The sequence below is a fragment of the Scardinius erythrophthalmus genome (assembly GCF_964197995.2).
Source record: "Scardinius erythrophthalmus genome assembly, chromosome: 20".
Lineage (NCBI taxonomy): Eukaryota > Metazoa > Chordata > Actinopteri > Cypriniformes > Leuciscidae > Scardinius > Scardinius erythrophthalmus.
Window position 1 is genome coordinate 11752393 of NC_138240.1, and position 12337 is coordinate 11764729.

The 12337-nt window shown below is 37.7% G+C and overlaps 1 protein-coding gene across 4 annotated transcripts in view; it reads left to right on the top strand.

Annotated features, from left to right (window-relative positions):
• The window catches only part of nfic (nuclear factor I/C), a 91251-nt gene that overhangs the window by 26242 nt on the left and 52672 nt on the right, over positions 1–12337 (top strand). For all 4 annotated transcript variants that reach the window (XM_081349236.1, XM_081349237.1, XM_081349234.1 and 1 more), the window contains exon 2: positions 2136–2667. In XM_081349236.1, the coding sequence (XP_081205362.1) occupies positions 2136–2667 (532 nt within the window). The remainder of the gene's footprint in view (positions 1–2135; positions 2668–12337) is intronic.

Consider the following 12337-nt stretch of genomic DNA (forward strand, 5'->3'; position numbering starts at 1 on the left):
GGATCTTGTGTCTGTTTGTACAGCTTGGTTCTCTGGTTTTTGTCAGCCTTAACTTCCCATATTCATTCTTTCTTTCTTTCTTTGTAAATCTTTGTAAAGTTTACTCAGTAACTGTATCAGTTCCGTCTGAGTCGGCTGATTACAGATGTTGAGTGTACAGTCTCAACCTCTCAACCGTCCAATTATTGCACCCTGTTTGCTTTCAGCTTGTCCCGGTTCAAAAATTGAAATAGCTGGAATAGCTGTTGCTATTGGGTTTAAAAAAATATGTTTAGTATGGTTTTTATTTTCAGCCCATCTCAGCGAGAACACTCTTAAAAGAGGTTTTATAATCTTTTCAACACAGTTGTGAAGCAGCACAAGGACAGGGCAGTCACTTTTTGTGCTCTCCATGTCTGAATAAATTCCATATGCAAATTGGGTCCTTTCAAAATGTTGCACTAAAGAAACTATATTCTGCTCAAAACATCATTTGTGATTAGATTCAAGGATATTTGGGGCTGTTTTTCCCACAACATGCATTGGTAAAGTATGCATTGTAATAAACAAACATGTCTCTAAAATCCTCATACAAAATTGTTTATACATTTTTATTTATAAGGGAAAAAGGAAGAAATTATTATAATTATTATTATTTAAAATATTAATAATTATAATAATTCCTTTTTTTCCCTTGAAGAAAGTGTTTTAACATAGTTTGGGTTGTATTTTCTTTTATCTTAAGTAGAATTGTTCATGGTTGTCATGATTTGTGTCCAACTGTACTATTGTTGAAATGCTATCCTAAATGCATGATTTTGACTAGTTGCATTTATTATTTACATAAAGCATTGTCCCCCCCCCCACCCCCCCACCCCTGCTGCTGTCCACGGCCTATCAGAACATGCCTAAGGTTTATTTTTGGCTCATGGCCTGCCAGTTGAGGTCTTGAGGGTTGTGTTTTGAGGAAGGTGTTTAAGGAAAGGATGTTTTAGGTTAGAAGACAGTGAATGTTCTGGTGTTTCAGGAGATGGTGTCTTTGAAGCAGCTGTAGTAGTGTAAGAGCCTTTCGCTGCCGTAAGCTGTAGATCTGGCTTATCGCATGAGATCCACAGCGTGCCGAAGTCACGTCTCATTATGTTCCTTTAAAACCTGCTCAGTGCTCGCAGCACAACCAGACCGGGGAGCGCTGTGATTCCTCTTTCATTTTTTCTTTATTTCTCTCTGTTTGAATTACTGCGGCCAAGCAGCCCTTGGCCATTTCTCTCTCTCTCTCTCTTTCTCTGTGCTCTGTGGTTGCATTGTGCCTAAGCAGAAGTGACACTCTGGTAACTATGTCATGCTATATTGATGCAACAGCTGACACCATTCAGCTTGATTCTGAGTTTCATTACTTTGCCATAAGCGCAAAACCCTCCTATTGAACAGCTTCATTCGCATGTGGGGATTTTTCTGGCTGATGATTATCACAGAACTGTAAAGCAGCGCTCTCATTATGACTGTTTTATGCACACACATGCACAAATGGCCACGGCAGTGCGCACAGAGCTTTGAGTCTTGTTAATGATAATTGATAGATGTGCATGTTTAATGTTCGGTTGGGGTTTTAGTAACATTTATAGCACGGCCTGGTGCTAGTTTAGGGTTTTAGAAATGGTCAAATATGGAAGTAATTAGTCAGACCAAATGAATGCCGCACTAAACGGTTAAGAGACTGCGGTCTGCGACGTGCCTGGGAGGTACATCTGTGTGTGTGTTGTTGTTGTTGAAAACTTACCACTGAAAGTGAAAATAGTCAACAAAACATAATTGGATAAATGATGACTGCACATGGGGCTTCGGCAAAAGATGGAAACAATGGAGGACTGTGGGTGCGATAGAAAACTCAACACAATTAACTCTGAAATCTGTTGAATATCATTGAGACTTTTTTTTTTTGAGAAAAAATTGAATCTGGAATTTACATTTTCTGTTTTGGTAAACAACAGAGAATGGGAAAAAACGCGTTTCAATAAATGCGTCAATACAGAAAAGAGCCAAGATGATTCATTTCCTCTTTGTACTCGAATTGAACTGCAGATGTGGCTTTTGCTTGTCAGAAACCGCATTGAGTAAACAACAGAATGAATAACTCGTCTTTTGCTGTTCTTTTCCAGGATGAATTCCATCCGTTCATCGAGGCGCTGCTGCCGCATGTGCGTGCCTTCGCCTACACCTGGTTCAACCTGCAGGCCCGCAAGCGCAAATATTTCAAAAAGCACGAGAAGCGGATGACCAAGGATGAAGAGCGCGCCGTCAAGGACGAGCTCTTGGGTGAGAAGCCCGAGGTCAAACAAAAGTGGGCGTCACGCCTCCTCGCAAAGCTCCGCAAGGACATCCGGCCGGAGTGTCGGGAGGACTTTGTGCTGTCCATCACAGGGAAGAAGCCTCCGTGTTGCGTCCTCTCGAACCCAGACCAGAAGGGGAAGATGAGGCGCATCGATTGCCTGCGTCAGGCGGATAAGGTCTGGCGTCTGGACCTGGTGATGGTGATTCTGTTCAAGGGCATCCCGCTGGAGAGCACGGACGGGGAACGGCTGGTCAAAGGTGGCCAGTGCTCCAATCCCATTCTCTGCGTCCAGCCCCATCACATCAGCGTGTCCGTCAAAGAGCTGGACCTCTACCTCGCCTACTTTGTGCAGGAGAGAGGTGAGTTTGCACACATTGGTTTTCACAAACATTGGTTTCGCACATGTGAACAAATCCTCGCCCATTCAGTACCTGGGGGAGAGGATGGTTCTCAGAACTACGCTTCCGCTGAACCGTGATGACAATACTGGGAAGTCCTGTTGTGCACAGAGAAAACTTAAGCTTGTGGAGTGGCAGTTTGGTATGTGGCGTAAATCACAGAAAGATGCTCTGGCTCGCTTTTCTGAGAAAGCTGTTGACTCATCATCCTGTGCTGCTTGGTACCAGTGCAGCTTTGGCTTGCAGGCCACAGAATACACCGTTAGGCACCGCACTTGTCGACTTTTTCAAACCAGAGCTGTGCTGTCAGAATCACCGACCGGAAGTTGGTTTTAATCAGACAGAAAGAAAGGGAGTTTAAAACATAAGCAGAGCCAAACACTGTAAATCATTTAAAATAAGTTGGTCTGCTCTGACAGGCAGGTAGATGTGTTTCAAGTTACTAAATGTTTTTTGTTGAAATAGAACTTTTATGAAAGCTGTTGGGATACACGAGCTGATGTACCATTTAACCCTGTATTCATCATCTGTGACTTTTAACCTGTGACCTGTCTCTGCTGAAGTATGAAACCATAATCATTTTGCAGGTATTCAAAGGATACATATGCAGAGATAAACTTCATATAAACGCAGGATTTCTATATTTTTATATACACTGTTATTCAAAACTTTGCAGTCAGTACGATTTTTCTTTTGAAAGAAATCAATACTTTTATTCAGCAAGGACTCATTAAATTGACTCATTAAATATTCAAATAATAAAAAAAAAAAACCTGAACTCCACAGAAATATTAAGCTGCACAACTGTTTTCAACATTAATAATAATAAATGTTTCTTGAGCATAAAATCAGCAATGATTTCTGAAGCATCATGTGACGCTTTAAAAATCCAGCTTTGCCATCACAGAAATAAAATACTTTTTAGAATGTATTCAAATAGAAAAAACTATTTGAAATTTGAAATGATATTTAAAAATAGTACTGTTTTTACTGTATTTATGAAATAAATGCAGCCTTGGTTTGCATAAGAGACCACTTTAAAAAAAACATTACCAATTTAATAATTGTTTTAAAAAAAGTAGTTTGTAAAAATTAATTTATAAAGCATTTACTGTAATATGCTTACAGTTAAAGCCTAACAAGCAACCTTGCACATTGTTTAAAATATATTAATTTAATATATGTATACATTTAATAATAACTTTAATAAACTGAATGTAAACTTAGTAACTTGGTATTTGCACGAGGATACCTGCTGTTTTTATCCATAAAGCAAACTCCAGCCACTGGACTCAAACCGATAAGCCGTAACCAGAAGTTCATCCACCTAGAAAAGTAGTCAGACCTCAGAAAGATGATTCAAGCAATTTAACGGCTTAATCAACAACCGATTTTACTGCAAATTTCTTGAACTCAACGACAAACTTCACATTTATGCTCTTCCGCTTTTTGAAAACCAGTATGAGTAAAGCATGAGTCAACATTATTTTCTGTGGTAATTAACAGTATGCCACAGATGATGTCTATAGACACTACATAGAAGTTATAAATATAACTTTAAAGTAAAACCGTTCACTGTAATTCAGAAATAATTCTGTAGAAGTCTCTGTGGGGTGTGTATGTTGAGGATGTGCAAAATGCATAGAAGTTCAGTTGAGTGGTCAATGTGACAGGATGGTGTGTGTGTGTGTGTGTGTGTGTGTGTGTGTGTGTGTGTGTGTGTGTGTGTGTTCAGTACAGTGGCAGTTAGAGTGACTCAACGTTCTAAGTAGGCCTATGTGTGAATGTTGCGATAGCATCTCTCTGTGCTAGATCGTGTTCCAAACCTTTTATTAAATTACCAGGTCTCAATGATGTTGGAATTGATTGTGTATTCTCTTTTTCATGGTACTCTAAATCTATATATACAGAAGAGTCTTGTGTTTGTGCACCTTAAATATATACATACCAATCAGACATGTAAATGGAATTGATTGACTCTCAAAACTCTTTATATAGCAGTAAGTTCCAGTCCTCAAATATGATACTGAAAAACAGTCCAACAACTTTTTATCATTTGTATCACTTCAGACCAGAGTACAGAATTGCTCAAAAGTATAAAATGTAATTTATTCCTGTCATGGCAAAGCTGAATTTTCTGCAGCCATTACTTCAGACAGTGTCACATGATCCTTCAGGAATCATTCTAATAATCTGATTTGGTGCTCAAGTAACTTTTTATTAACGTGGAAATCAGTTGTTCTGCTTAATTCTTTTTTGGAAACCGTATTTCATTTCTTTCAGTATTTCTTTCAGTATTCTTTGATGAATAGAAAGTTCAAAATAACAGCATTTACTTGAAATAAAATCTTTTGTTGCTGAATAAAAGTATTAATTTCTTTTAAAAATAAATCTAAATCTTTAAAACGGTAGTTTATTAAATTGATGTCACACCATTCCACTCACATATTCTAGTGTTCCAGTCTGTTTGTTGTTTGGCGACACGTACAATTTGGTTCTTTAGCTCTTTTTGGAACTAAAAACTTTTATTAGTCATCTGTTGTACAAAAACAATAGTGCTAGAAGGATAGAAATGCTTGCCAAGCATTTGAAAATCTACGGTTGCTGCCTGCCTTTTTTCTCTGTCTTTCACTCCCTTACTCTCTCGTTCTTTCTCTTTTCCGCCCCTTTTTTCTCTCCGCCCCCTCAGGCGACCTTCACCCTCAGTTGTCTGGGTCAGACAGGCAGCCTGCATGTCACCTGACCTGCCTAATAGCCTACAAACTCCTTGTTGTAAACAGTCCGATAAGGAACTGTGTCCGTTCTCCCTCACTTCTACTAACGGCAGCACCACGGAGAGAGAAGGAGAGGGAGCGCAAGGAAAAGAAAAAGGGGGAGTGGCTGAAAGAAAGGCGAGAGTGAAAGAGGCATACAGTCAGCATTTGCGCTTAAAGGCACAGGGCCATCTTTCACTTGCAAGGCATGCTCAAATTCCATTCATCTCGGTGAAGTTGAACAGGGCCGGCAGTGTTTCTGCAGCAGCAGCTGTGTGTATTAGTGTGTGTGTGCGCGCTGAAACTTTCAGCTCTGTTTCGGTATCTTTGCTAATGGAGCGCAGAGCAGGGTGGGGCGGGGGTCCCGCATGGCGGCCAGGTCGAGAAACAGTGGCCATTACTCTTACTGCCCCCCTCCTCTCATTCAACAGACTATTCGCTTCGCAAAACGATTTAACCGCAAGTCTCTCGGGGGGAAACGGCTCCCTCGAAAGATGATCAAATTAATTACATTTTTGAAAGATTAGGCTACCAGCCTCGTTAGAGATATACGATTTATCTAGCTCTCAGTTTTTGCCGTATCGGTTTCCAGCAGGGTCACATGACCTGGCTTGTGCCCCAGTCCTCCTCTGATCTTTTTTTATAACTCTCAAGCTCTGAAGGTTTTGCTGGGACAATAAATATTTCACTTGTCAAAACAAACAGGATGGTGGTTTGAGCGAACCAGAAGACACAGTTGGTTTGGTGGCACTGGAGCCATCTGTGCCAGATATCAAGCCTGAGGCTCAGTCTCCAGGCCCTGGTATCCTGCCCTTCGTGTTCGGTGAACAAAGAGGCAATAAAACATATAGACTCTCTATCCATTTGTTTTACATGTGAGAATGCGCTGTTAGTCAGCCAAGCAGGAAGATGCAGCAAACACACACGTGCACGCACACACACACACACACACACGCACACACGCACACATACACATGTTCAGTAAACACTGAGGAGCTGGAATGTGCTCCAGTGCTCTGGCAGCGGAAATTTGGGAGGGGTGGGAGAAAGAGGGTCAGCTCAGGTCAAGTTCACAGCGCTGTCAGCCTCCAACAGGGGGAGGTGTTCAGCGTGCTTATCTTCTTAAAGGGCCAGCAGCCTGTGAAGCAAAAAGCAGCACATGTTGGGGTATAACAGGAGAATTTTTCAATGTTTTATCTTTTTTTTTTTTTTTTTAGAAAATATATATATACATTTTTATATATAACATTTTTAACTCTCTTGTACTCTACAGGTATGTCAGTAATAATTGCTTTCGTAAGTTACGTTATAATAATTCTGTAATAAGCTGTTACGTCAAATATACAATGGGGTTCTGATACCATATTGAAAATTTAATCTAATTTAATCTTGGAAATACACACATTTTTAGTATTTGGGTATAGTTTAAACTAAGAAATGTAATGTAAAATGAATAAGACATTTTTCAGATTTAGTTCTGCATTTCTAGGTAACTAATCAAATAAGTAAATCGACATTTGTGACATTGGTCATGTGAACTCTCTTAGATGGTCAGATGGTCAGTTTATGCAGATTGAGTACTGTCAATAAAGCATAAGAGATACAAACCATGTAATAAGACAACTTTTCTCTCAGGTTGTTATGCTGATATTATAATTTCTCTTGAAAAAGTTGAAGTAGAATAGTGAAATTTTTTCACTGGTGTCTCAGATTTTTGTATCTCAATGTACTTAAAGGGGTGGTTGATTATGATTTAACTTTTCAAACTTTAGTGGTGTGTAATGTTGCTGTTTGAGCATACACAACATCTGCAAAGTTACAATGCTCAAAGTTCAAAACAAAGGGAGATATTTGCTTTTAAAATCACTTTAAGGACTACAACAAACGGCTTGTAGGGACTACACAACATTCCTTCAGGGTTAGTGACATCACCAACCCTAAAATTTACATAAACCCCGCCCCCTGAACACGATTTATAGATTATCAAGACAGAATATGCTAATCAATGACTAGAAGATAACTACACATAATCTACATAAATTCATCAACTAACCATTCAGAAACGTCCTGTTTTATTCTACATGATGTCACTTCTTCTTGAGTCTCTCCATCATTGTCTGAATCCAGTTTGAACATAAAAGGCTAAAAGTTTTTGAAATTTTGTGCCGGGAGCAGCAGCTCATTTGCATTTAAAGGAACAGACACAAAACAATGCATTTTTGCTCACCCTCAAAAATTTACAATTTTAACATGCTTTATAAAAATATCTGTGGGGTATTTTGAGCTAAAACTTCACATACACTCTCTGGGGACTTATTTTACATCTTGTGAAAAGGGCATTATATCACCCCTTAAAGCAAAGATATCGTTACTGACAGCTAAAGGTGCGATTTCCTGAAACAAAACAAGACTTTGGCTGAAGCTTGCGGGTCTTATGAAGAAACATCAAAGTGTTCCAACCCCACAGAACTTTCTTTTCACACTTTACTGATTCTTTAGATATTTCGGTGAAAGACCTGCTTTTTACAGTAAATAACTGTTAGCTTAATACTGCCTGCTTTCTAAACGGCGCTTCCTGAGAGAGAGAAAGCACTCTTGTTAAAAGAGTCTGACATGCAGCCTCTCTGTCTGAAGGGAGAAACCCTTGGAGTTGGAATATGTCAATATTCAGTTCAGTAACAACTCATAGAGGAATCAAAGCTCCATTATATCATGTCAGCTTTTGACACGGTTTGTCTTTACACCACTAAAAACTTGCTCTGTTGCATGAGGGTCCTATCTGTTAGATGTCTAGCTTTTTTTTTTAAAGAGAGAGATAAAGACAATGAAAAAGGTTTATTTAAAGAATCATTTATTTGTAAATAGGCTAATATATATAATAGTTAACAGATAAAAAAATAACTAATTAATCACACATTTTTCTATAATTAATTGCAATTAATCACACCTAGCAAAGTAAAGTTTTTAATATGTTTTTATATTTTAATAATTTCACATTGAATCTCCAAATTAATGTAGAAACAACATAAAGACAGTATTTTAAACAGTTGTTTAATGGCATCTTTTTATGAAAGAAGGCCAGTGTCACTGATGTCTCTATTAAATAGATGTTTTTGTTTTAGCCATTAATTATATCCATTCAGCATTACAGTAGGATTGAAAGCTATCAATTTTAACATTTATAAGGCTTTAAATATAACAACTTTTAATTTAAGTCAACTTCAAAAATATGTTTGGGCCCAGTCAGACAAGTTCAGATTTTTACTTGCCCTGCCAATATACACAAAAAAAGTTATTGTTTATGTTGGGTTTGACCCATGTAACCTTGTAAACAGTGCTTTAAGATTTTCAGAGTAAGTCTAACAGTTAGGAAATATACAAAAATTGTATGAAGTTATCAAACACTTCACAGTCTTCACATAAATTAAATATAGATTAATCCTTATTAAAGCTACAAAACGTATTCAGTAAAGAGCAGTGAGTGATTTTCTCTTTTTCTTTTGTTCTTTTATTATCCTTAATGACTTTAATACCTGCCGCACATGACGCGTATCTGACACACATCCCATTTTCACAAATCTCTTTACGTTAAGACTTAATCTAACTCATATAAGGCATAATTTTGCATGTTTTTATCCGTGCAAACTCTGAAATGGCTTTCTGTGCCACAGATTGTGCCAGGGGTTTTTAAACTTCTGAGCAGAACATGAATGTGGCAATTATTCATTACCATGGTATATATCTATATTTTTTTCATAGTTTCTAAATTAAGTAGAGATGAAATGAGTGAAAACCAAGAAATAAATGAAATAACCAAGAGAGTTGAGAAAGGGGAAACGAAATATGAAGTGACTAACTGAGCAAAAGACACACAGAACAAATAAAACAGCATGAGTAAGGAGCATGAATAAATCAAATAATGTACACTGTAAAAAATTTAACCATGATTTTTACGGTACAAAACCGGCAGCTGTGGTTGCCAGAACTTTACCGTCAAAAATACGGATTCAACGTTATTGGTTTTAAAGACTTAACTTAAAATTTACAGTAATAAACCGTATTTTATTATCTGATATAATGTGAATTTACTTTACCGTCAAAAATGTGGTAGCAACGTTATTGGTTTCACAGACTTAACTTAAATTTTACAGTAATAAACCATATTTTATTATCTTATATAATGTGAATTAACCGTCCCATTAAAGTATTAATATCTGTTTTGTACCATTGTAATACACTGATAATCACCAATCACAGCAGTCACATGATCAATCACAGCAGTCACATGATCAATCAAAGCTCATCACAAGCAGCTTTTTCATAAGAAAATTAATATTAATATATAGACGCTGCACAGTGTCATTCACACAAACATTAAACACCATCACGGTAGCACACATGAAATTTAAAAAATGCAATAAACATTAATTTAACAACATTAAATGTAACATAAAACCCTAATGTACATAACTGGTTAGAAAAAAACGAAGAAAACTATGAAGAAACAGTTATTTCAACAAAAATACATCAAATGTGAAGTGTCACACAGGGAATTGTGGGAATGTCAATTTACGTTTTTTCACTGTAAATTATACAATGAGTTGTTCTTTTCCACTTTGAAAAACTGTAAATTTAACGGTATTTTACAGTAAAATTACATTAAATGTACCATTAGATCTATCACAGTTATTTACCGTATGTAGTAAGGAAACTTTCTGTTAACCAATTAACAGTTTTTCACTGTAGCATTTTTACCGTCTTTTACCGTTAAAATTACGATAATTTTTTACAGTGTATACATTTATAAGATGGATAGATAAATGTAAAATATATGGAGAGAGAGAGAGAGAGAGAGAGAGAGAGAGAGAGAGAGAGAGAGAGAGAGAGAGAGAGAGAGAGAGAGATGCAGACGGAGGGAGGTCACAGATGAAAGTCAGAAGCATTGCAGCTCTATGGTAATCAATCTGTCAGATCAATGTGTGGGGCAGCCGGACAGAATACAGCTGACTGACTGTTCACAACACGTTTACTGCTCCACTCCACGTGAGATACGCTGACCGCCCCTGAGACCGCAGTCAGTGGGACTGGGCATCCAGAAGAGTGCTCAGTGAGTCCAAAATTAATACTTAGAAATCACAGTGTAAGATCCAAATAAGTCATCTACAGTAATTTGATTGGACAAGCAGAATTATATTTCATTTTTGGAATTTCTTTTCACCCCTTAATAAATCTGTTGCTTAATTGGGCCTCATATGATTCTATCCTGAGAGAATGGTCTAATCAAATATTTCAACTTCGTGTTCTAGCTAATAAATATTAGAGTCTGGTGATATGACAGGACGATGTCGTCTATCAACACGCATAGCTGTGCAATGCATTCATAATAAACTACACCTGATGGTTAACATCAGCTCGATCAGAAGTGTGTATGACACGTACTCCTCGACCTTATATAGCCTCCTGAAGAGTGCGGTTGATAACCAGACATGGCTCCTCGCTGATTAAACAGTGACTCCCTGATAAACCCCTCATGCATTACTGTATCTCAAACCGCTGTTACAGGTCACCATCATTCAAGCCATCTGGAACTCTTCGCATTTCTGCTTAGTGGAAATTTAATAGTGGCCACCTGAACTATCTGAGCCGTGGAGGCCCAATTTACCAGACGTTTGACGAGTGTGAAACTCTGCTTTTATTCGATTTTAAAGAGTGGATTTTGAAGAGTGGCTCTTGTCCTTGACTTGTCAGGCAGACACACATTTTATTTATGATGAAAGAAAGGCGTTTACATGATACCACTGTTTGTGACTCCCTGACTGCCGGTCAGACTCAACTAAACCGCTACTAATTGGAGTATGTGTGTGTGAGTGAAAGAGAGAAAGTGTTTGAGGTTCTAGCGGGATCAACCTCGCCAGGAGTCTTGGATTACAGATTCTTTATATGAGATAATAGATGGAGGGAATGAATGAAGAAGTGCAGGGAATCTGTTTGAAGCTTTCGGGAGATTGAAAGTGAGAACATTTGTGTGTGATAGACCGACGGTGTCCTCAAGCCCTATAAAAATGTTTCCTCTGAAATGCCATTGCCCTAGCTGTTACAGTGCAGATAGACAACTCCATTGACTTAACTCACCCTGTCTTGCTCTGCCAGGCTGTGTGTGAAGGAGAGTGTCAGCTTCATTTCTCAACCTCAACACAGCTGCCAATGACCACTATGAGGACTATAGAGATTTGCAGTGAGGGGAGGATTCTCTAAACAGTTGCGAAACTTTTGCATGTGGGATTTCAGTGTAAAAGCATGCACCTTATTCACTCTAATTCCAGTGTGGCAATGCGCTAAATATGAATATTAAAGTGATAGTTCACTCGAAAGTGAAAATTCTGTCATTATCACTCACACATATGTCATTTCAAACCCGTATTACTTTTTTCTTCTGTGGCACCCAAAAGAAGATATTTTAAAGAATGTTTCAGTTGTTTTTTCTACTCAGTGAAAGTCAATGGGGTCCAAAACAACACTGGAGCTCACTGAATTTCACAGTTAAAGGTTTTCATCTACTTAAATTTAAAAAATCTGTCAAAAGTAATAGAAAAACATTTGTTTGCCATAACTTATTGATCATATTTTTTACATTGTAAATTTTTTTTAAAAACAAAATGAACTATCTCTTTAATTTAGATACCGAAGACACGTTTAGCACGTAACTAAACTGGAAAAATAGTGAATAAGATGCATTTTTTAATTCCAAAACACCATTTTCAAAAGTATTAGTATCCAGTATGGAAACTATCATTTTTGTATAAAACTGTAATTGATTTAAAAAAAAAAAAATGGAAAAATGGACATGCCCAAAATTGGACATTATATAGCAAGTCACT